The sequence below is a fragment of the Manis javanica genome, chromosome 14 (genome assembly GCF_040802235.1).
Source record: "Manis javanica isolate MJ-LG chromosome 14, MJ_LKY, whole genome shotgun sequence".
Classification (NCBI taxonomy): Eukaryota; Metazoa; Chordata; class Mammalia; order Pholidota; family Manidae; genus Manis; species Manis javanica.
In genome coordinates this window covers 62,310,064-62,335,259 of record NC_133169.1, presented here as the reverse complement: position 1 = coordinate 62,335,259, position 25,196 = coordinate 62,310,064, and the positions used below count along the sequence as shown (strand labels likewise).

The 25,196-nt window shown below is 37.7% G+C and overlaps 1 protein-coding gene and 1 pseudogene across 1 annotated transcript in view; one reads left to right on the top strand and one right to left on the bottom strand.

Annotated features, from left to right (window-relative positions):
- Positions 1 to 2,223: 2,223 nt before the first annotated feature.
- On the bottom strand, positions 2,224 to 6,692 carry LOC108389302 (large ribosomal subunit protein eL39-like; annotated as a pseudogene).
- A 32-nt stretch (positions 6,693 to 6,724) lies between these two features.
- LOC140846033 (uncharacterized) overlaps positions 6,725 to 25,196 on the top strand; it is a 64,875-nt gene continuing 46,403 nt past the window's right edge. Inside the window, exons 1-2 of the mRNA XM_073221457.1 lie at positions 6,725 to 6,774; positions 6,968 to 7,495. Coding sequence (XP_073077558.1) covers positions 6,725 to 6,774; positions 6,968 to 7,495 — 578 coding nt within the window. The remainder of the gene's footprint in view (positions 6,775 to 6,967; positions 7,496 to 25,196) is intronic.

Here is a 25,196-nt window from a genome sequence, read left to right as displayed (position 1 = left end):
CTCATTTCTTTCTAGCACTGAATAATATTCCATTGTCTGGATGTGCCACATATTATTTACCCATTCAGCTACTGAAAGACATTTCCAAGTTTGGCAATTATTAATAAAGCTGTTATAAACATCCGTGTGCAGGTTTTGTGTGGACATAAGTTCTGTACCCCTTTGGGTAAATACTAAGGAGCATGACTGCTGGACTGCGTAGTAAGAGTTTGGTTAGTTTTGTAAGAAACCACCAAACTGTCTTCCAATGTGATCGTACCACTTTGCATTCACACCAGCAAACAGCAACAGCTTCTTTTGCTCCACATCTTCATCAGCATTTGGTATTGTCAGTGTTCCCCATTTTGGACCACCATTCTGATAGATGTGTAGTAGTATCTCATTGTTATTTTCATTTGCATTTCTCTGATGACATATGATGTGGAGCATCTTTCCATATGCTTATTTGGCATCTGTGTTTCTTCTTTAATGAGGTTCTCTTCAGGTCTTCGGTCTATTTTTGAATTAGGTAGTTTTTTTCTTATTGTTGAATTTTAAGAATTCTTTGTGTATTTTGGACAACTGTGCTTTATCAGATGCATCATTCGTAAACATTTCTTCCCAGCAGTCTGCAGTCTGTCTTCTCATTCTCTTGACATTGTCCTTCCTGAGCAAAAGTTTTTTTATGTTTTTTTTTCTACAGATGAAATTTTCCTTTATTAATTTTTAAAATCCCATTACAAAACAAATGAAAAAAAATTTTTTTTAGAAGGCATTTCTTATATTTATTGATCAAATGGTTGTTAACAAAAATAAAATTCTGTATAGGGGACTCAATGCTCAATGCACAATCATTAATCCACCTCAAGCCTAATTCTCATCAGTCTCCAATCTTCTGAAGCATAATGAACAAGTTCTTACATGGTGAACAAATTCTTACATAGTGAATAAGTTCTTACGTGGTGAACCGTACAAGGGCAGTCATCACAGAAACTTTCGGTTTTGATCACGCTTTATGAACTATAAACAATGAGGTCAAATATGAATATTTGTTTGATTTTTATACTTGATTTATATGTGAATCCCACAATTCTCCCTTATTATTATTATTATTATTATTATTATTATTATTATTATTATTTTAAATAAAATGCTGAAGTGGTAGGTAGGTGCAAGATAAAGGTAGAAAACATAGTTTAGTGCTGTAAGAGAGCAAATGTAGATGATCAGGTGTGTGCCTGTAGACTAAGTGTTGATCCAAGCTTGACAAGGGCAATAAAACATCCACGGATGCAGAAGATTTCTCTCAAAACAGGGGGGGTGAGGTTCTAAGCCTCACCTCTTTTGATCCCCAATTTCTCACCTGATGGCCCCCCCTGAGCAAAAGTTTTTTATTTAATGAAGCCCAGCTTATGCATTGTTCCTTTCATGGATCCTGCCTTTGTTATTGTATTTAAGAAGTCATCAGTCTTCTAGGTTTCTCGTATGTTATCTTCTAGGAGTTTCATAGTTTTGTGTTTTACATTTAGGTCTGTGACTCATTTTGAGTTAGTTTTTGTGAAAGGTGTAAGGTCTGTGTCTAGATTTTTTTTTTCTGCACATTATGTTTTTTTCCAGCACCATTTGTTGAAAAGATTATCTTTGTTCCATTGTACTGACTTTGCTCTTCTGTCAAAGATCCATTGGCTGTATTTATGGAATTCTATTTCTGGGCTCTCTATTTTGTTCCATGGATCTGTCTATTCTTTCACCAATACCACACTGTCTTGATTAAAGTAGCTTTACAGTAAGTCTTGAAATCAGGTAGTGTCAGTCCTCCAACTTTGTTCTCCTCCTTCAATACTGTGTTGCCTATCCCGGGTCTTTTGCCTCTCCATAAAACTTTAAATCCATTTGTTGATATCCACAAAATAGCTTGCTGGGACTTTGATTGAGACAGTTGCTCTTCTTCATTCCTGTTCCAGAGCTCATTGCCTGTAAGTTGTTCCTGGCTAAACAGAACTCCCTGCTGCTGTCTTCCACATGACCTCTCCTTTCCCTTTCAAAATGGCATCTCTTTTTTTTCCCAAATGAAAGGTCTCACATATTTATTACAGAACCAACCTATCAGTGCACAGACACAGAAACAAAGAGAAAAATCATTTTCCTAATAAAACACGTCCAACTGTCCAGAAAGTAGTGACGTTCTTGGAGTGACATGGCTACATCCAATGATCTTGAAACAGCAAAAATACGTGTGTCATCTCATGTTGCAAGACCCAACTTGGCTCTTCTCCAATGTCTCCTTTGAAGTTGTCCCTGATTTGATTTCCAGTTTTCGTCTGCATCCAGTGGGGAATGGAATGATTCTGCTTTTGTTTCTTAGTCAGAAATCACTTGATCCTGAAAGTCTTAAGAGAAGATATGGCAAACAGAGTCAACCTCACAAACCAGGCAGTGGAGAAAGGGAAAGAGGGAAATTACATCTCTTGATTTCTTCTTCCCCCTAATGAAAAATTCCAATGGGAATGAGGAAAGCCACAATCTGATGTGTTTGACTTACTGGTAATTCTAAAACTTTTCTAGAAGTACTTGCCTTTAACCCAGTGAATATCCAAACACCTAACTGGCTGAGTTTCAGGTACTTTTTGGTTGGAGATGTGTATTTTAACCTTCAACAAGGACTGGCCTTTATAGATGGGGAATGGGTCAAGTTAAGGAGGTGAGCTTTCCTTCCTTTATCAAGAAGTTGAGGACAAAACTGAGGAAGATGGTACTTCCTAGCAGAGAATCACTGAAGATACAATTTAAGGAGGTCCCCTCCCCTCCCCTTCTCTTCTCATCTTGCTTGCAAGGGGGTAAGTGATAGGCTCTGAGTGTATTCACCTTGGGATTCAGGGTTTTTTGGAGAACACTTAGCCTTTGAAGTGCAAGACATCTGAGTTCAACTCCTCAAGTGGTGATATGACCCAAGGCTAATGTGGCCTTGGGAAAATTATTTAATCTCTTTGAGTTTAGCTCTCTTTTCATTTGTAAAACAGACATATTACCCTTATAAAGTTGTTGATATTTCAATGAGATAAGTAAAATACCTACTATGATATATAGTGGGTATTTAATAAACAATTGCCTTTATTAATAATTGCCTTTTAAATGCTTATGGGTAGAGAAACCTCCAGCTAGGCAAGTACGTGTGAGCTAAGAGTATTTAATGGCAAGCATCAAATTTGAGAGGTACTGAAATTAATTTTTCTATAGTAACACTATTAGAAAGGATGGCTAGGGTCCTATATCATTGCTCAAATATCTATTTAACCTGTAATATTCCTGATGGATTTCCTTATAGCAAGGTTGCCATTGGCAGTGTAGGCATGTTTATGGGACAGTCAAGGTCTTAGTTGCACAGTGACCCTCATACTATATGAGATTATGAATTTAAAATGCTTTTGTGAAATTCCAGCCACACAGTCCCCCTGACTCAGCCTTGTTATGACATTAGGGCCTCCCTTTACTTATAACTTCTCTGGTCTATTGGGTGTTGGCAGTAGTGTCTGAAGCCCCTATTGGTGGTTCCTGTGGCATAGACTCTGGGAGATTAGGGATTTATATTGATGAGTTTAGGGTGAGGGCGGCAGGGAGGAGGGTAATAACAAGGATTTCAGGAACCCAGAGAATAAGGAAGAGGCATGATTGCTTCTCAATCTGAACTGGCTTCCTATACGCCCCTTTCCCCACCAGAATCTCAGTGCTGAACCCGTTTGCTTTTCTTTACATTTACACCACCCATGAGGTCTGATACATGTCTCTCTTCCCTTTAAGACTAGCACTGGAGAGAGCACAGCTTCTCTTTGGTCTGCCAGTTCCAGCACTTTAGTTCTCTAAGAGATTTTGCTGCTAGTAATAATATGGAGTATAGAACATTTTATTTTTAAAAAAATACAAGTTTCCATTTGTGGAGCCATCCTTCCTCTTTTATTTCTTAGAAATAAAACTAAAGAAAAAAAGTGAAGTAACTAAAGAAATTAGAGGAAAAAACAAAAGCACACAGTCTTTGAGCATTCAAAAGACAGACTGATAAAATTCAGTTATAGTTAAGGGAATAATTAGATTCAAGAATTTCCAAGGACTTTTCATGTTAGGAGGTGGATTAGTGGCCTCTGGGCAGGAGACAGGGAGGGGAGGATGAAAGGCAGACATGCATAATTTACCTTCACTTCCTCCATTTCCTTACATTACTAATCTTGCCACAAGGTCAGAGTTAAACTCAAGTTGCATAGGAAGTCAGGAGTGGATTTAGCCTTGTTAAGGGGAGGTGAGTGACATTAGGGGGGTGATCTATGAGAAGCAGCAGCTTGGAAGCAAAGGGATTGCCTACAGCCACCTCTCTGGCATATTCTTTCAGGGAACATTTTGCATGTATGTAAGTCAGGTCCTGTCTACATTCATCCTTTTGTTCAACTATTAGTGAATATTGACTCTGTGTTATGACAAATACTGGGGAATCAGAGAGGCAATAGATATATTTAAAGATGCTCATGTAGTCACTAATATTAAATGTTTTGATAACTAAGCTCAGTTGTCATGCTTAGTAGAATAACAATTCTGCATAGCAAAAATGATTTCATCGGCCATAAAGTAGAGGATTCTTCCTGTAAGTCAGGTGTCATCAAGCTTTTTCTATAAAGGGCCAACTAGTAAATATTTTTGACTTTGCAGGCTATCTGGTCTCTGTTGAAACTATTCAGTTCTGCAGTTGCAGTGTGAAAGCAGCCATAGACAATACCTGAATGACTATGCATGGCTGTGCCAATAAAATTTTATTTATGGACAGGTGAATTTCATATAATTTTTATATATATAAAGCCACACAGCAGGTCAGAGTTGCAGGAGAATAAATAAATGAATTACAAGCATTTAATTGTTTCACTGCAACAGTTCTCTGCTGTATATCAAATATAGGTTGTTTAAGGGGAAATTTAATAAACTAGTAGTTTCTGATGAATAAGAGGCAAAAGAATACCCTTGCATTTCATTAGTTATTGTAGTTACACAGTTCTACATACAGACTGCTATGGCCTCAGAACATTTGTGTAGTCTCCAACAACCCTGGAAAGTTTTATTTGGACTGAGGTTTGACACTATTTGGAAAACCCTGGAAAGAGTAAGTATGTGTAAAAAGGTTAGGTTTATTTAATAATAATAGCTAACATCTATTGATTTCTGACTACATGCCAACACTGTACTCATTTAATCCTCATGATAATTATATAAAAAGAAAGTCTGTAACTATCTCCATTTTATAGATTAAAAAAAAAAGTAAAGCACAGAGAGATTAAGTAACCTGCCTGAATGTTTAGGCCAGAATTCAAATTCAGGTAGTCTTCTCAAGGCTGAAGGAATTAAATGAAAACTAACATTTGTACAGAGTTGTGGGACTGGAAATGTTGTTGATAGTCAGGTTTAACTTGCTAATTTTATAGATGAAACAAATGAGTCTTAAAGTTAACAAGACTTCCCAAGGTCACATAGCAAATGTGAGATGAGGAGTCGATGTCAGATCTCCTAACTACTTGGTTGCTTAGTTTCTTTTACTCTGCTATACTTAATGCCCTTCAAAATAAAAAACTGGGCAGAATAGAATGAGTAACATCTCAAACTTTGGATAGATGTAGAAGTTATGTGGGACACAGAAAAATCTTCATGTAGGGTCTAAAATATAAAATAAACCATTTTAAATGATATTTGAATTAATAATTAAAATACCAATTAAACTGTAATTACATTAGACAACACTAAAATAGTTTTTTTTAAGACAAAGTAAATTTTAAGCCCCTCACTTTTATGATGAGACCGGAATAAATAATGTAATTGAATTACATCTTTCAAGTTAGAGAAAGGAGGGTAACTCAAACTTTTTTTTTATGTAGGTTTTTATTGCCAAACAAAGTAAATATACATTGTAAAAACCTTTGGGAAAGTAAAAGGAAATAAAAATTAGTAGTCCTCCCATCCAAGTATGAAGTGCAAAGGCTTGCTTTTTTGTTTATGTTTTGCCACAACAAACTTATATGAAAAACACTTAGTAATTTAAAAAAAATACTCTTTTTGGGTGGAGTTTCTACATTCATTCATTTAACATTGAACACCTAAACTGGAACTAGCACTGTGCTAGACAACTTGGGAAACACAGACGAACAGGACAGTCAGTCTCTAAGAGATTTACAGTACATGGGAGGAGACATATAAACAGATGCTTATCAATAATAATAGTAAACTTCTGTTAAAATACAATAAGAGTTGACTCTTTACTATTGCTGACACTGATCATTTTGGAATTCTTAGATTTCTCCAAAACAAATGCTCAAACGCGGTACTTGGTTTTAGTATGATTAGCCGCACTGCTTCAAAATGTAGGTTAAGGTAAACTTAGGTGAAAACATTTCATTTTAGTACTTGTCAAGTGTTTGAGCCGTTCAAAAGTACCTTGCTTGGCGAGTTGGAAACGCTCGTGGGACTCGGTTAAGTGCTGCTCCGGGATGGAGATGCTTTAAGTAGTTGGTTGGCTGGAGCCCTGACGGGCTGCCTGCGGGAGCGGTGCTTGCTGGGATTTGTAGTCTCTAGAAGGACGGAAGCCACTGCAACTCCATTTATAATGCTTTTCTCCTTTCGAAGCTCTGGACCCTCAGTCGGATCAAACCCTGCTCTAAGGCACAATTTGATAACTCTTACCTCATTCTGGTCTTGTTATGTTTCTACCAGGTTCCCCATGTTCAACACTCAAAAGGACGGAGTCGCTCACAAGCCTCAAAGAGATTGGCCTGTCCTGAGAAGTGGGCGGAGCTCCAACTGGACTGGAACTCGGGACTGACCAGTATCTGAGGAGAAGAGGCGTTTTCATACCCACTAGCCCAGTTGTATAGTGTGGTAAAACCGCAGTTCACCTCGTTCCCCGAGACATCTCGCGATATTTCGAGCGAAGGGCTCTAGAGATGCGTAGTGGGCGGTGAAGGCCAGTGGGGGCGGTGCGCACTGGTGCTGAAAGGGACGACTCAGGCGGGGAAGGCGAGCGCGTGCTGCCTGCGCTACTTGGGCTCTCCCGGCGCTACCCACCTGGAGCCCGGCGCAAGTGTGTGGTCGCCGCGGCCCTGCAAGTGAGGCGGCCTGGGATCTCGGCCGCTGAATCAACCGGGAGCTTCACCTGGGCCCGCGCGGGTTGTGACAGGTGCGCGGACGAGCGCAGCGCTCCGCCCGCTCGCCGGCCCGCCCCCTCCGGGCCTTGGAATGATCTGCGGACCCGGCTGAGCGGTTCTGGCTCCTGGCGCCTGGCGCCTGTCACTGCCGTTGCCGCCCAAGAGCGGACGCCGCCCCTGAGAAAAGGAGGGAGGCAAGCGGCTGCCGACCCCGGGCATGAGCTGGACGCGGCGTCCGTTGCTGGACTAAAGCGCGGACATGAACCTGCACCAGGTGCTGACCGGGGTTGTGAACCCCGGCGACGGCTGCTTCTCCGTGGGCAGTGTCGGCGACCAGCGCTTCAACGGTGAGTGAGGGAGGCTCCCGCGTCGCCCGTGGCCGGTCGGCGCCCCTGAGTCAGCCGGGCTCGGCCCAGATGACGGGCGGAGGCCAAGAACGCCTCTTCAGCCCGACGGGGGCGCCCGCGTCCCCCGCAGAGGTCCCCGCGCCTAGCGCCGGGTGGACCTGGCCTTTGAGAGCGAAGGAAGCTTTAAACATTCTGCTCATTGAAGTGCTTGTACGGAGCCTGAACTCAGAAGTTAGAATGTTTCTTAGGATTTTTAAAGGTTTAGTCCGACGTCCTTGCTCTGGGATGGTTTGCCTAAGTCGTTTATCCAAAAATCGTTGTGTAACGTGTGTGTGACAGGCTTTTGATTACCCCACTAGATAGATTCAAATAGTCGAGTTTAGAAATAGTTGGGATTGGTTTCATTTCTTTATTGTAAGTTAAGGTCATATATCTGGGTAGTTTAAAAAAAGGAGGTGTCTTGAAACAATTACTGATTGCTATTGATGTTGGGGTTCTTGTTCACGAAACAGAAGATTGAGCTTCACAGTCAAGGTAGGAGAGCAAGGACAGGCTTTTATTTAGAGATAAAGTGAAAGAACAGAGCTCCCGGCTTACGTTAGGAGGGGACAAGAGAGTCCGTGGTGGTGCGTTGTGTAGGGGATTTATAGGTAGTTGAGAGACCCAAGAGTTAGGGAGGTGAATCTACTAGATGGTCTCTAAATGTTTATTTTTAAGGAGACACTAAGTTTCTTATTAGTTTTCTAGTCTATTTTGTGGAGTTAACATAAGAAATTTACTGTTCTGATCTTTTCTCAGAGTAGTAGTTTCTTGGTTTGGGAGCGTATCAGTCAAGGCTGCTTGTTTTGCTTTCAGGGTGAGCTGAGTTACTGACTTGATTAGGGCTGGAGAAGGAAAAGCAGCATCTGGGTAAAGTTAAAGATAAACTGGGCCTCTCGGCAGGCTAAAGTAAATTTTACAATAGCCTCATTTAATTGACACAAATAAGACATGGGCTATGCTGAGGTATTTTCTTATCTGGGGGATGTTCAAACATTTTAGGCCAGGTTATTCTTGGTTTTTTTAGTTTCAACTAATCTTCATTGAAGAATGCTTATATTCCTAGTTTGATATTTTACTTTAGAAAATTAATGTGACTGTCTTTGTTTAATTGTTTAATATGGAGTTTTGGTAGGGGGTCTTTTTCTGGAGGCCCTCACCCTAGTCTGACTACACCCACGGTCCCTGTCTCACTATCAACAACTAGCACTGAGTAAAAAATATAATGAAAACAGAGCTTTTCATTTATTTTTCCTCCATTTCAGTGAGGAATAACTTTGGAAAGAAGAAAACATTTTTTTTCCACAAATAATTCACTCGTGCCATCCTGTGAATTCCATATGTAACAGTTTAGAAGTCCTGGGAAATGTTTATTATTTTAGATTGCTCACATTAATTACTGAAATCTGTTTTTCAGTAAAACTGTTTGCTATGTCGTGGTAATTTCAGGTTAACTTTTATTGATAGTGACTTGTTTTTCATTCTTCCCCAGATATTGGAAGGAAGAGGGCCCTAAGCTTTGGCTACTTACCAGTAGTGTGGCATTTTCTGCCTCAACTATACTTTTTAATAATAACTTCAAACTGTCAGTCAGTATTGCTCATGATACACTTTATCTAAACATATTTATAATGCTGATTACTTTTGCTACAACTGTGTAGCTCTCTTAGTTGTGATTAAAAATGAAACTTGACTTTACATATACAAGTGAGACAAACAGCTTACCAGATGCCCCAAGTTTTCTTCTCTACTTTTGAGTTTCTTTGTGGTTGTTGTCAGTCAAAATAAATAACAGAAGAAAAAGTAGTCATTTTTGAACATGGTATAGGCATTTAGTGCCTGAATTGTGCTTTTAGATCTGTCCCAAGCAAGTTCTTTGCTTTTATAGATAGTTCTGTACCTCCCCATGGAGTGATGCATGCACACCTTAGTTGGCACTTGACACTAGTTTTAGAGATTCTAATTCTAAATATTAACTGAGTCTGAATACTCAGGAGAAGAGTGAAGTCTCAGGGTCTCAGGGAGCAACTATAGTTAGCTGTAGTTAGACATTGCTTGCAGTTCTTGCTATTTAGCAGGGGGAATAAACAGCATCCTAAGGGGGTTTTCCTCTGCGAGATTATAGGATGGTAACAGTGCATTCTCTGCCATCCCCTAAAGTTATATGAGTGTTTTCTCCAGTGTAAATTCTAAGAACTTTTTCTGACAAGACATTCGGAGCCTGTGTAAGCAATGGTGTGAACAACTAAGTGTATACAATATGACAGCCTTACACCTAAATGACTCCTCCAAGTGTATGTAAAACCTTGGTGAATGCTTCCATGTTACTTTAAAGGAGAGGTGAGTTGCTGTGCCAAAGATTATATGGTTGTCTTACACTGTCTTGCAGTTTCTAGGTTAGTCCTGCTGAATTTTAAGTCTGTTTCCATAGACCGTGCTTACTGCAGATTTCTTCTAGATCTCAGGAAGCATTCCAGTAATAAGGTAAAAATAAATTTATTTTTGTTTATTGTGAAGAGATCCAGTTTTCTGTAATTTTGTGGTAGTTTTAGGATGAGCAGTCATCTTTTTCCTTTGTAGCCAATCCATCCCTGACTCTCTAACATTAAGTTGATGGTTCTGTTACAAATTAAGTTTTGTTGCCCTCAGTTTCTTAGACACTATATACTTCTTAAATTTCTCTCTCTTGAAATTGCCCTTTTTTTCTTTCATGTTAAAAAGCAGAATCTGTTGTTTACTTCTTGAATTTTGTTTTTAACCTTTGCTGATTTGACTTCTTCTTCTTTGATAGGAATATAGTAAACATTAATGGTATATGTTATGTGCAGATTAAAAAAACATCTCTAAACTCCAGTTTTACTTGAGGTTAGGGACATAAGATCTAACTTTGTCAGGCCCACCTGAAGAATTCTTTTATGCCTCCTGGCACTTTGTGCCTTCTCTGAGGAGAGTTCTGTGTTTGTAATTCCTTCCTTTGCATGTTTTCAGATTATTTACCCATTTTTGTTTAGAAATATTATGAGAGATAAGATCCTGTTTTCTGTATAGTCTGACAGGTTTTTAATTGAAATGAAATTGAATGCTAGTTCTCATGGATTTTTTACTTTAAAATATGCAATTACTAATACAATTAGTATACCTAAGTATACATCTTTACTAAAGTAGCATCAAACTACTTTGACTTTATTCTTAGAATGAAAGCTTCTAGGAGGCAGCAACTATGTTTCTTATACTTTCAAAAGCACTTTATTTTCACTTTCATTATATTATTAAACAGTTTTGCCTGGTGTATATCTTCCACAGTTTCATTGTAAGCCCCTAAAAGAGTGATTAAGTACTAGTGACACCTAATAGTGGGTTCAATTGCCAACCTAGTCCCTTATAGTTAGTTACATATCCATGGGAAAGTTATTTTACACTGTTTTTGTCTTATCTGTAAAATGGGGCTAAAGTAGTACCTATTTGTAAGGTTGTTACATTATAAAGTCCTGCGGTCTAAGTTCATTACTTAGTACATGTGAAGCTCTTAAAAATGTCAGTTATTATAAAATGCAGGTTGTATCCATTCTAATGCTTGGCTCATAGAAAGTGCTTGATAAGTACTGACTGAATTGGTGAATAATGAAGAAGCCTGTTTCAATAATTTAAAAATTACTGTTTTAAAATAGATTTAATAATTTAGATTTAAGTCCAAATAAAATATTTCTATTGAAAGTTTCTTTAACTTTTTTCAAATTTGGTTTATATTTCACCACCATTATCCGGTGAGCAATTAGGGAAGATTTCACATATACTAAGTGAATGCTTCCCTCACTCCTTTCTCATTAATTTACTACTGTTTTTAGAATGAAAGTATGTGAGCAATGTGGCCCTTATCTGTTGACAACTTTTGTTTTTAGAATAAAAAATATTTTATTAAAGACAATAAATGAAAGTCACAGTTAATTAGAACCTAGATTTTTCTAACATTTCTGTGCATATAACAATATGTGTTTTAATATACACAATATTCATGTTGTAGTTGATCCATAATTAGTTGTTCAAACTGTGATTTGAATGAAATGGAAATGAGGTAATTTGTAAGAGACAGATTGTGTTAATATTTAGGAATTCTTATCTCTAGTTTGGAATTTAAACACCTTTGCTATAGGTGGGAAAACAAGCATAATATATAGTTCCAGGCTCTCTTCTGTATTAGACATCCCAGTGTTCCTAGCCAAAGAGACCCAGAGTAGAAGTCAAAAGACTGACTTGTAGCTCTCTGGGTATTGGTTGAAAAATGCAGGCTGCATTAGCACTCTCCTTCCTCAGCTTTCTGTGATAGTAAACATCCTTTAGTTTAACTGTTTTTTTTTGTTCACTCTAGGGAAGCCTTCATTGGTGGGAGGGTGAAAAAGTTTTTGTGGGGGAGGGCATGTGGGTCTTTGTGGGTGGAGAGAATACAGAAAGGGAAAGTTTGATACTGTTCGCATCTGGAGAGAGAGAAGGATTTTTATGGTGCTCATATGTCATTACAAATACTAAATTGGACTTCCCTTTGTAAAACTTGGCCTATTTTAAAATATGTTTAAATAGTATTAAAGGACCTTTAATATTATTGAACTAATACTAATTTCTATTTTAAAAAAAAAACAAGAATAATGTTAATTACGACATACCAAACATAAATCATTTAACCAGGAAATGTACCAGGAAGAAATTCTTTGGATATTTAGCTGGTATGTTTGGTTAACACAAAAAACAGTGAAATCAGAAAATCTAAGTGTTTTATAGAAATCACAGAATTTTAAAATTAGAATTACCAACTATTTCAGTCTTGGATAATTTTTGGAATTTAGAATATTCAAGAAGGTTCTCTGCCAAGATTTAAAGTTGAGAATCATGTTCTGACTATATGCTTGATAGCACACATAGAAACTCAGTTCTTCCTGTGCGTTTTGTTTAGTCTCAGAGTTAGTAAACCTGGTATTACATGTGCCTAGTAAAGAATTTTCATTTGTCAAGTTAATTTTCATTGGTTAGTAATGGATTGTTCTGATTACAGATCTTCTGACAGAAGCAGCTAGTGTACCAATTGTAATGTATGTGTGTTCATTTTGAAGAGTAGGTAGCATTACAGTTTATTTGGTAAACCAGTGCTATTGTTATTGTTTTGATAACCTTCCATAATATAGTCAGGGCACACTGAAATGAGTTTTTTTTTTTTTTTTTGGTATTATTAATCTACAATTACATGAGGAACATTATGTTTACTAGTCTCCCCCCTTCACCAAGTCCCCCCCAACAAACCCCATTTCAGTCACTGTCTATCAGTGTAGTAAGATGCTATACAATCACTACTTGTCTTCTCTGTGTTGCACAGCCCTCCCCGTGCCTCCCCCCACATTATATATGCTAATCTTAATGCCCCCTTTCTCCCCACTCCCTTACCCCTCCCTTCCCACCCATCCTCCCCAGGCCCTTTCTCTTTCGTAACTGTTAGTCCATTCTTGGGTTCTGTGATTCTGCTGCTGTTTTGTTCCTTCAGTTTTTTCTAATTTCTTAGACTCCATATATGAGGGAAATCATTTGGTACTTGTCTTTCTCCACCTGGCTTATTTCACTGAGCATAATACCCTCTAGCTCCATCCATGTTGTTGCAAATGGTAGGATTTGTTTTCTTCTTATGGCTGAATAATATTCCATTGTGTATTTGTACCACATCTTCTTTATCCATTCATCTACTGATGGACACTTAGGTTGCTTCCATTTCTTGGCTATTGTAAATAGTGCAGCGATAAACATAGGGGTGCATCTATCTTTTTCAAACTGGGCTGCTGCATTCTTAGGGTAAATTCCTAGAAGTGGAATTCCTGGGTCAAATGGTATTTCTATTTTGAGCTTTTTGAGGAACCTCCATACTGCTTTTCACAATGGTTGAACTAGTTTACATTCCCACCAGCAGTGTAGGAGGGTTCCCCTTTCTCCACAACCTCACCAACATTTGTTGTTGTTTGTCTTTTGGATGGTGGCAATCATTGTGGTTTTAATTTGCATTTCTCTGATGACTAGCAATATGGAGCATCTTTTCATGTGTCTGTTGGCCATCTGAATTTCTTCTTTGGAGAACTGTCTGTTCAACTCCTCTGACCATTTTTTAATTGGATTCGTTGCTTTCTGTTTGTTGAGATGCGTGAGCCCTTTATATATTTTGGATGTCAACCCTTTATCGGATCTGTCATTTATGAATATATACACCCATACTATAGGATGCCTTTTTGTTCTATTGATGGTGTCCTTTGCTGTACAGAAGCTTTTCAGCTTGATATAGTCCCAATTGTTCATTCTTGCTCTTGTTTCCCTTGCCCGGGGAGATATGTTCACGAAGGTCTTTGATCCATTTCGAATTTACTTTTGTGTATGCGGTTAGACAATGATCCAGTTTCATTCTCTTACATGTAGCTGTCCAGTTTTGCCAACACCAGCTGTTGAAGAGGCTGTCATTTCCCCATTGTATGTCCATGGCTCCTTTATCATATATTAATTGACCATATATGTTTGGGTTAATGTCTGGAGTCTCAATTCTGTTCCACTGGTCTGTGGCTCTGTTCTCATGCCAGTACCAAAGTCTTGATTACTGTGGCTTTGTAGTAGAGCTTGAAGTTGGGTAGAGAGATCCCCCCCCAACTTTATTCTTCCTTCTTGGGATTGCTTTGGCTATTTGGGGTCTTCGGTGGTTCCATATGAATTTTTGAACTATTTGTTCCAGTTCATTGAAGAATGCTGTTGGTAATTTAATAGGGATTGCATTGAATCTGTGGATTGCTTTGGGCAGAATGGCCATTCTGACAATATTAATTCTTCCTACCCATAAGCATGGGATGAGTTTCCATTTGTTAGTGTAATTTCTCTTAAGAGTGTCTTATAGTTTTCAGGGTATAGGTCTTTCACTTCCTTGGTTAGGTTTATTCCTAGGTATTTTATTCTTTTTGATGCAATTGTGAATGGAATTGTTTTCCTGATTTCTCTCTCTGCTACTTTGTCATTAGTGTATATGAAAGCAACAGATATCTGTGTATTAATTTTGTATCCTGCAACTTTGTTGAATTCTGGTATTAATTCTGGTAGTTTTGGAGTGGATTCTTTAGGGTTTTTTATGTACAATATCATGTCATCTGCAAATTGTGACAGTTTGACTTATTCTTTTCCAATCTGGATTCCTTGTATTTCTTTGTTTTGTCTAATTGCCATGGCTAGGACCTCCAGTACTATGTTGAATAACAGTGGGGAGAGTGGGCATCCCTGTCTTGTTCCCGGTCTTAGAGGAAAAGCTTTCAGCTCCTTGCTGTTCTGTATGATGTTGGCTGTGGATTTATCATATGTGGCCTTTATTATGTTGAGGTACTTGCCCTCTGTACCCATTTTGTTGAGAGTTTTTATCATGAATGGATGTTGAATTTTGTCAAATGCTTTTTCAGCGTCTATGGAGATGATCATGTGGTTTTTGCCCTACTTTTTGTTGATGTGGTAGATGATGGTGATGGATTTTAGAATGTTGTACCATCCTGCATCCCTGAGATGAATCCTACTTGGTCATGGTGTATGATCCTCTTGATGTATTTTTGAATTAGGTTTGCTGATATTTTGTTGAGTATTTTTTTTTTGAGAGGGCATCTCTCATATTTATTGATCAAATGGTTGTTAACAACAATAAAATTCTGTATAGGGGACTCAATGCACAATCACTAATCAACCCCAAGCCTTATTCTCAACAGTCTCCAATCTTCTGAAGCATAACGAACAAGTTCTTATATGGTGAACAAGTTCTTACAAAGTGAGTAAGTTCTTACATGGTTAACAGTGCAAGTGCAGTGATATCACAGAAACTTTCAGTTTTGATCACGCATCATGAACTAAACAATCAAGTCAGATATGATTATTCATTTGATTTTTATACTTGATTTATATGTGAATCCCACATTTCTCCCTTATTATTATTATTATTTTTTAATAAAATGCTGAAGTGGTAGGTAGATGCAAGATAAAGGTAGAAAACATAATTTAGTGCTGTAAGAGGGCAAATGTAGACGATCAGGTCTGTGCCTATAGACTAAGTATTAATCCAAGCAAGACAAGGGCAACAAAACATCCACAGATGCAGAAGATTTCTCTCAAAACAGGGGGGTGAGGTTCTAAGCCTCGCCTCTGTCGATCTCCAATTTCTCACCTGATGGCCCCCCTGCAACTGTGCCTGTCTTAGGTTGTTCCTCCCTTGAGGAATCTTACCCGTCTCTGGCTAACCAGTCATCTTCCGGGGCCATACAGGGAAATGTAAAGTTGGTAAGTGAGAGAGAAGCAATATTCTTTGAAAAGGTTAGCTTTTTACTTCTTTGCATATTTATGCCCTGTGGCTTCTATGCCCAGCATTTGTCTTGAGATATCTTTACCACTTGGAAGAATAATGATACTTGGTAATTTTTGATATGAGGTACGAATTCTACTAAAGGGTTGTAATTAGGAAGGAAGAAGAAAAGCTATAGAAGTAGCAGATGGAAGAAAACATGGGAAGATTATTTCTTTGACATATCTTCTTGTAGAGTAACATAAAATGTGTAGGTTTTAACAAACTACTAATTAAATTGTGTACACACATTAATATAATAGGAATACAGCTACATAACAAAAGCAGACCTACAATTACCAGCCATATCCAGTGAAACCAAGAAAACCAGTTAGGTACCCTAGGCATTTGTGAAAACTTATCAATGATATGATAGATATTGTCTAACTGAATTTGAATAGTTTGAGAAATTTGTTGAGTATTTTTGCATCTATGTTCATCAGGAATATTGGTCTGTTATTTTCTGTTTTGGTGGGTCTTTGCCTGGTTTTGGTATTAGGATGATGCTGGCTCCATTGAATGAGTTTGGGAGTATTCCCTTCTCTTCTATTTTTTTGGAAAACTTTAAGGAGAATGGGTATTATGTCTTTTATGTATGTCTGATAAAATTCCGCCGTAAATCCATCTGGACCAGGGGTTTTGCTCTTGGGTACTTTTTTTATTACTGCTTCAGTTTCGTTGCTGGTAATTGGTCAGTTTAGATTTTCTCTTTCTTCCTTGGTCAGTCTTGGAAGGTTGTATTTTTCTAGGAAGTTGTCCATTTCTTCTAGGTTTTTCCAACTTGTTAGCATATAGGTTTTTATAGTATTCTCTAATAATTCTTTGTATTTCTGTGGGGTCCATCGTGATTTTTCCTTTCTCATTTCTGATTCTGTTGATGTGTGTTGATTCTCTTTTTCTCTGAATAAGTCTGGCTAGAGGCTTATCTATTTTGTTTATTTTCTCAGGAATCAGCTCTTAGTTTCATTGATTTTTTTTCTATTGTTTTATTCTTCTCAATTTTATTTATTTCTTCTCTTATCTTTATTATGTTTGTCCTGCTGACTTTGGGCCTCATTTGTTCTTCTTTTTCCAATTTCAGTAGTAATTGTGACTTTAGACTATTCAAAGTGGTTCCTTTGCCACTGCTCCTGACCATGCAGACTGCAGGTAGCCTCAGGCGAAACTCTGAAGAGATGCTTACTTTGTACAGCTTCCTATCTTTACTCCCAGGAAGCTTGGACTTGCCAACAGAGTCTGTCTGCTTCCATGCGCCCTTCATTACCTTGAGGCAGGACTGTTTGTTGTATGTCCAGGTTTTATGGTCGTTATTGGGGGAGGTGGGAGAGAAGGAGGTTAGTCACATCATCTGTTAGTATCTTAGCCTGTCATAACCAGAAACGGGAGTAACCAGAGTTGGAAGTAATTGTAAATAGCTAAGGAAAGAAGCCTGTGCACCTCAAGACACTGTAAATGTGAATAAGTAAGAAGCTGAAGAAGAAAGAGAACCTAAGACTTGAACCTAATAACTCTTTCAAGAAGGGAGTGATGAATTAGGGTTTTTTGTTGATGTTGTTTTTGAAGTTGGCAATATTATTTTCAAAGCAGAAACTCATATATTTGATCATGATTGATGAATTTATGAAGTTGTAGTTCCTGTGTGGTCTAGCCTACTTAGCAGGACTGTGCTGATAGAATCAAAATGGTTTTTGTTGTTATTCATGTGATCTAAGCATATCTTCCCACCTCTCCTCTTCTCCCATCCTGTTACTTCTGTGTAAAAAGATGTCTAACTAACTCTAAATTCTGAATTGTTTGAGTAGCTGTATTTTATTCCTTCAGGTCTGAAACCTAGAAGGGAGAAGTGTAATATTTCTTTCTCATTGACTTCCCTTGTACCATAAGCCTACCCATATACCCAGATAGGGTATCTTATGGCCACATGATCTGCAACAGTCAGTACTGTGACCTGTGAATCCCTTTTATAAATCTGTACTTTATAAGATTATTTATCTTAAATGCATTAATCAAATAATAAATAATTTCTTGACATCTTTAGTTCACCTTAAAGATCTCCAGTAAAAACTTCACCTTGGCATAATATTTTTACCAAGAGGAAGCACTTATATAGTGCAGGTATCAATGAGAATGGTTTCATCTATATGACTGTTACCTTTATTTCTACTTATCCTGGTACATTTTCTCTTCTGTTTTCTTTGTTTGCTTCTTTCTTATGTTATTGGTAATCTCTTTTGGTGGTCACTTGATTAAATAGATAACTAATGTAATAGGTAAATCTATAGGCTGAAAAATGTAAAATTCAATGGCTGTTGTACTAAGGTGAATTAGAAAAAATAGCTGTTCTTAGAGAGGATGTCACTACACGGACAGGCTGTTGACTCTTGGAGGGCATAAAAACTGGTGTATCCTTTTGAAACAGACATTTGGCCACATGTGTTGAAATTATTGACTAACCATTTCCACTTTTAAGAATATATTCTATAAAATACTTTTAGATACAGAAGACTCATTGTAATTGTAATAATTACAATGAAAAACATTGTAATACTGAAAAATACTGTTCTTAGCATAATTTAAAAAAATTTTTTGAAATTGCTAAATTACAAATTCATGTAGATTTATATGTAAATTATAAAGCAATAGATTGTAAGATTAAGTGGAGAGGGAATAAAATAAGATGGGGAAAAATATCTACCCTAATGAGTGGTTTCATTTTATACGTATACATGTATATTTAATGTTTTTACATACAAACAGATACATTGCTCTTATACAGTAGATTTTTATTTAAATAGAGACTTAAAAAAGTATAAAGCAATATGAATCAAAAAACTTTCTTCTTAAAACAATAGTCATTGTACAGCAAAAATTTATAGAAAGCAGAGATTATATTGACATCATAAGGGTGGGTGTGTGCACGTGTGCGTATGAGTGAGCAGTGCGTTTTTATATCATAAAAGTTTTGAAAGTTTTAATGTGTTGCTATTTAATTTTTTACAATGATTTGTTCTAAACTGATTTTTTTTAAAAAGCAGAACTTTTATTACTTGTAAAGGCAGAGCAAGATGCCCTGATTTAAACTCCTTCTGTATTCAACTTGTGACATTTGAAATGATAAACAGGAAGCCATACTGGTATTCCAAGAGCTCGGTTATGTACCACTCTCCTCCCACTTATGCAACAGAATTTAGAAACAGATCTTTACGTTGGAATTTCAGTTTGCTTCCTGGCATATGGTTTCTCCAACTTAAGCCAGTATTTTGAATAGGTCGTATTTCTGAAACCCTTTGCAGTGTGGCATTAATATATAGGGATCATGATTTTCATTTGATGTTTTATTGATACAAAGATGTTAAGTCTACGGTGGCCTTAAAATATTTTTACCTTTCACTAAGAGCTATTACAGCAAATAAAAGTGGTATCCACCCTCTGTTTTTGAACATGCTTGCTTCTATTTGAAAACAGAGGAAGTTAGAGGCCCTTGTTGGCAAAGTGATGAAAGTGCTATTAGCATTTACTGAGTCACTGTATATACCTAATTTTAAAATAAACTGACTTTGGAATTGCCTCAGTCCGGATAAGCCTTGTTCAGAGGCTGTTGAATGTGTAAACTGGGTTGAGGGGTCATAAGAAAGAAGTATCACAACACTTTTTTTTTTTTTTTTTTTAATTTTTTTTTAATTTTTATTTATTTTTTTTTTTTTTGAGAGGGCATCTCTCATATTTATTGATCAAATGGTTGTTAACAACAATAAAATTCAGTATAGGGGGGTCAACGCTCAATGTACAATCATTAATCCATCTCAAGCCTAATTCTCGTCAGTCTCCAATCTTCTGAAGCATAACGAACAAGTTCTTACATGGTGAACGAATTCTTACATAGTGAATAAATTCTTACATGGTGAACAGTACAAGGGCAGTCATCACAGAAACTTTCGGTTTTGATCATGCATTATGACCTATAAACAATCAGGTCAAATATGAATATTCGTTTGATTTTTGTACTTGATCTATATGTTGATCCCACATTTCTCCTACTATTATTATTATTTTTATTTTTAATAAAATGCTGAAGTGGTAGGTAGATGCAAGATAAAGGTAGAAAACATAGTTTAGTGCTGTAAGAAGGCAAATATAGATGATCAGATGATCAGGTGTGTGCCTATGGACTAAGTATTAATCCAGGCTAGACAAGGGCAGCAAGACATCCACGGATGCAGAAGATTTCTCTCAAAGCAGGGGGGGTGAGGTTCTGAGCCTCACCTCTGTTGATCCCCAAATTCTCACCTGATGGCCCCCCTGCGACTGTGCCTGTCTTAGGTTGTTCCTCCCTTGAGGAATCTTACCCGTCTCTGGCTAACCAGTCATCTTCCGGGGCCATACAGGGAAATGTAAAGTTGGTAAGTGAGAGAGAAGCCATATTGTTTGCAAAGGTTAGCTTTTTACTTCTTTGCAGATTTATGCCCTGTGGCTTCTATGCCCAGCACTTGTCTCGAGATATCTTTACCACCTGGAGGAATTATGATACTCGGTAAATTCGATATGAGGCACGAATTCTATTTAAGGTTTGTAATTAGGAAGGAAGAAGAAAAGCTATAGATGTAGCATATGAAGGAAACTTGGGAGGATTGATTATTTCTTTGACATATCTTCTTGTATAGTACCTTAAGTATGTATAGGTTTTAAACTACTAACTAATTTGCACACACATATTAACATAATAGGAATACGGTGACATAAACAAAGCAAATCTATAATTACCAGCCATCTCCAGTGAAGCCAAGAAAACCATTTAGGCACCCTAGGCATTTGTGAAAATTTATCTATGATATGATGGATATTGTCCAACTGTACTTGAACCATCAGACAAATTAAAGCAGCCCATTTCTGGGATCTGTTCACATCCCATATGTTCTTTTAACCATAGATAGTCTATAGTCATGAGATTTTGGGGTGCTACAACTTGCACCCCTCCCAACTCCTGGTTGAGTTCCAACAGTACAGATCCGGTCAAATTCGTTGTCTCACTGTATGCACATGCCAGCCTAGACATCTCCCTCCTCATTCTTATGGCAAGTCCAGGAGATGGTAGGCTGGATGCAGCCACAACCGCAGCATCGTCCGGATCCCTGTGGAGGCTTTTTGATGATCATATCGTATCTTAGTTCATTTTCTGGGTATCCAAGCTAGGCCTTGATCTCCTGCATAGAAACAAACAGACCCTTTGCCCACACTTTGACATGCCCTCTATACCACTGTGCAGAACTCATTGGAGGTCAGCACACAGTAACTGCTTTTTTTTTTTTTTTAAATTAAGAGAAAGGAATATTATCAGAAAAGAGTACCTCCATAGCTGATCATCTGACACCCTTTAAGTGATCAACATTAAGGATATTTAAAGCATGCGTTGATCTTTGATTTACCAATAGTTTTATCCTGTTAAGTAGTAATCCCCCTTTTCTTTCTTTCTTTCTTTTTTTTTTAAAATTTTTAATCTACACTTACCTGAAGAATACTATGTTTACTATGCTCTCCCCTATATCAGGTCCCCCCTAACAACCACATTACGGTTACTGTCCATCAGCTTAGCAAAATGTGGTAGAGTCACTACTTGTCCTCTCTGTGTTGTGCAGCCCACCCTCCCCTTTCTCCCTCCCCCCCATGCATGCTAATCTTAATACCCCCTTTCTTCTTCCCCCCCCTTATCCCTCCCTGCCCACCCATCCTCCCCAGTTCCTTTCCCTTTGGTACCTGTTAGTCCATTTTTGGGTTCTGTAATTCTGCTGCTGTTTTGTTCCTTCAGTTTTTCCTTTGTTCCTATACTCCTCAGATGAGTGAAATCATTTGGTATTTCTCTTTCTCCGCTTGGCTTATTTCACTGAGCATAATACTCTCCAGCTCCATCCATGTTGCTGCAAATGGTTGGATTTTTCCACTTCTTATGGCTGAGTAGTATTCCATTGTGTATATGTACCACATCTTCTTTATCCATTCATCTACAGATGGACATTTAGGTTGCTTCCAATTCTTGGCTATTGTAAATAGTGCTGCGATAAACATAGGAGTGCATCTGTCTTTCTCAAACTTGATTGCTGCGTTCTTAGGGTAAATTCCTAGGAGTGGAATTCCTGGGTCAAATGGTAGGTCTGTTTTGAGCATTTTGATGCACCTCCATACTACTTTCCACAATGGTTGAACTAATTTACATTCCCACCAGCAGTGTAGGAGGGTTCCCCTTTCTCCACAGCCTCGCCAACATTTGTTGTTGTTTGTCTTTTGGATGGCAGCTATCCTTACTGGTGTGAGGTGATACCTCATTGTAGTTTTAATTTGCATTTCTCTGATAATTAGCGATGTGGAGCATCTTTTCATGTGTCTCTTGGCCATCTGTATTTCTTTTTTGGAGAACTGTCTGTTCAGTTCCTCTGCCCATTTTTTAATTGGGTTATTTGTTTTTTGTTTGTTGAGGCGTGTGAGCTCTTTATATATTCTGGACGTCAAGCCTTTATCAGATCTGTCATTTTCAAATATATTCTCCCATACTGTAGGGTTCCTTTTTGTTCTATTGATGGTGTCTTTCGCTGTACAGAAGCTTTTCAGCTTAATGTAGTCCCACTTGCTCATTTTTGCTGTTGTTTTCCTTGCCCGGGGAGATATGTTCAAGAAGAGATCACTCATGTTTATGTCTAAGAGGTTTTTGCCTATGTTTTTTTCCAAGAGTTTAATGGTTTCGTGACTTACATTCAGGTCTTTGATCCATTTTGAGTTTACCTTTGTATATGGGGTTAGACAATGGTCCAGTTTCATTCTCCTACATGTAGCTGTCCAGTTTTGCCAGCACCATCTGTTGAAGAGACTGTCATTTTGCCATTGTATGTCCATGGCTCCTTTATCAAATATTAATTGACCATATATGTTTGGGTTAATTTCTGGGGTCTCTAATCTGTTCCACTGGTCTGTGGCTCTGTTCTTGTGCCAGTACCAAATTGTCTTGATTACTATGGCTTTGTAGTAGAGCTTGAAGTTGGGGAGTGAGATCCCCCCTACTTTATTCTTCTTTTTCAGGATTGCTTTGGCTATTCGGGGTCTTTGGTGTTTCCATATGAATTTTTGAATTATTTGTTCCAATTCATTGAAGAATGTTGCTGGTAATTTGAGAGGGATTGCATCAAATTTGTATATTGTTTTCGGCAGGATGGCCATTTTGACGATATTAATTCTTCCTAGCCATGAGCATGGGATGAGTTTCCATTTATTAGTGTCCCCTTTAATTTCTCTTAAGAGTGACTTGTAGTTTTCAGAGTATAAGTCTTTCACTTCCTTGGTTAGGTTTATTCCTAGGTATTTTATTCTTTTTGATGCAATGGTGAATGGAATTGTTTTCCTGATTTCTCTTTCTATTGATTCGTTGTTAGTGTATAGGAAAGCTACAGATTTCTGTGTGTTGATTTTGTATCCTGCAACTTTGCTGTATTCCGATATCAGTTCTAGTAGTTTTGGAGTGGAGTCTTTAGGGTTTTTTATGTACAGTATCATATCATCTGCAAATAGTGACAGTTTAACTTCTTCTTTACCAATCTGGATTCCTTGTATTTCTTTGTTTTGTCTGATTGCCGTGGCTAGGACCTCCAGTACTATGTTAAATAACAGTGGGGAGAGTGGGCATCCCTGTCTGGTTCCCGATCTCAGTGGAAATGCTTTCAGCTTCTCGCTGTTCAGTATAATGCTGGCTGTGGGTTTATCATATATGGCCTTTATTATGTTGAGGTACTTGCCCTCTATTCCCATTTTGCTGAGAGTTTTTATCATGAATGGATGTTGAATTTTGTCAAATGCTTTTTCAGCATCTATGGAGATGATCATGTGGTTTTTGTCTTTCTTTTTGTTGATGTGGTGGATGATGTTGATGGATTTTCGAATGTTGTACCATCCTTGCATCCCTGGGATGAACCCCACTTGGTCATGGTGTATGATCCTTTTGATATACTGTTGAATTCTGTTTGCTAATATTTTATTGAGTATTTTTGCATCTACATTCATCAGGGATATTGGTCTGTAATTTTCTTTTTTGTTGGGGTCTTTTCCTGGTTTTGGTATTAGGGTGATGTTGGCTTCATAGAATGAGTTTGGGAGTATTCCCTCTTCTTCTATTTTGTGGAACACTTTAAGGAGAATGGGTATTATGTCTTCTCTGTGTGTCTGATAAAATTCCGAGGTAAATCCGTCCGGCCCCGGGGTTTTGTTCTTGGGTAGTTTTTTGATTACTGTTTCAATTTCTTTGCTTGTAATTGGTTTGTTTAACTTTTGTGTTTCTTCCTTGGTCAGTCTTGGGAGGTTGTATTTTTCTAGGAAGTTGTCCATTTCTTCTAGGTTTTCCAGCTTGTTGGCATATAGGTTTTCATAGTAGTCTTTAATAATTCTTTGTATTTCTGTGGAGTCTGTCGTGATTTTTCCATTCTCATTTCTGATTATGTTGATTTGTGTTGACTCTCTTTTTCTCTTAGTAAGTTGGGCTAGAGGCTTATCTATTTTGTTTATTTTCTCAAAGAACCAGCTCTTGGTTTCGTTGATTTTTGCTATTGTTTTATTCTTCTCAATTTTGTTTATTTCTTCTCTGATCTTTATTATGTCCCTCCTTCTGCTGACTTTAGGCCTCATTTGTTCTTCTTTTTCCAGTTTTAATAGTTGTGATGTTAGACTATTCATTTGGGATTGTTCTTCCTTCTTCAAGTGTGCCTGGATTGCTATATACTTTCCTCTTAAGACTGCTTTCGCTGCATCCCACAGAAGTTGGGGCTTAGTGTTGTTGTTGTCATTTGTTTCTATATATTCCTTGATCTCTATTTTGATTTGTTCATTGATCCATTGATTATTTAGTAGCATGTTGTTAAGCCTCCATGTGTTTGTGAGCCTTTTTGTTTTCTTTGTAGAATTTATTTCTACTTTCATACCTTTGTGGTCTGAAAAATTGGTTGGTAGAATTTCAATATTGTGGAATTTACTGAGGCTCTTTTTGTGAGCTAGTATGTGGTCTATTCTGGAGAATGTTCCATGTGCACTTGAGAAGAATGTATATCCTGTTGCTTTTGGATGTAAAGTTCTATAGATGTCTATTAGGTCCATCTGTTCTAGTGTGTTGTTCAGTGCCTGTGTGTCTTTACTTATTTTCTGCCCGGTGGATCTATCCTTTGGGGTGAGTGGTGTGTTGAAGTCTCCTACAATGAATGCATTGCAGTCTATTTCCCTCTTTAGTTCTGTTAGTATTTGCTTCACATATGCTGT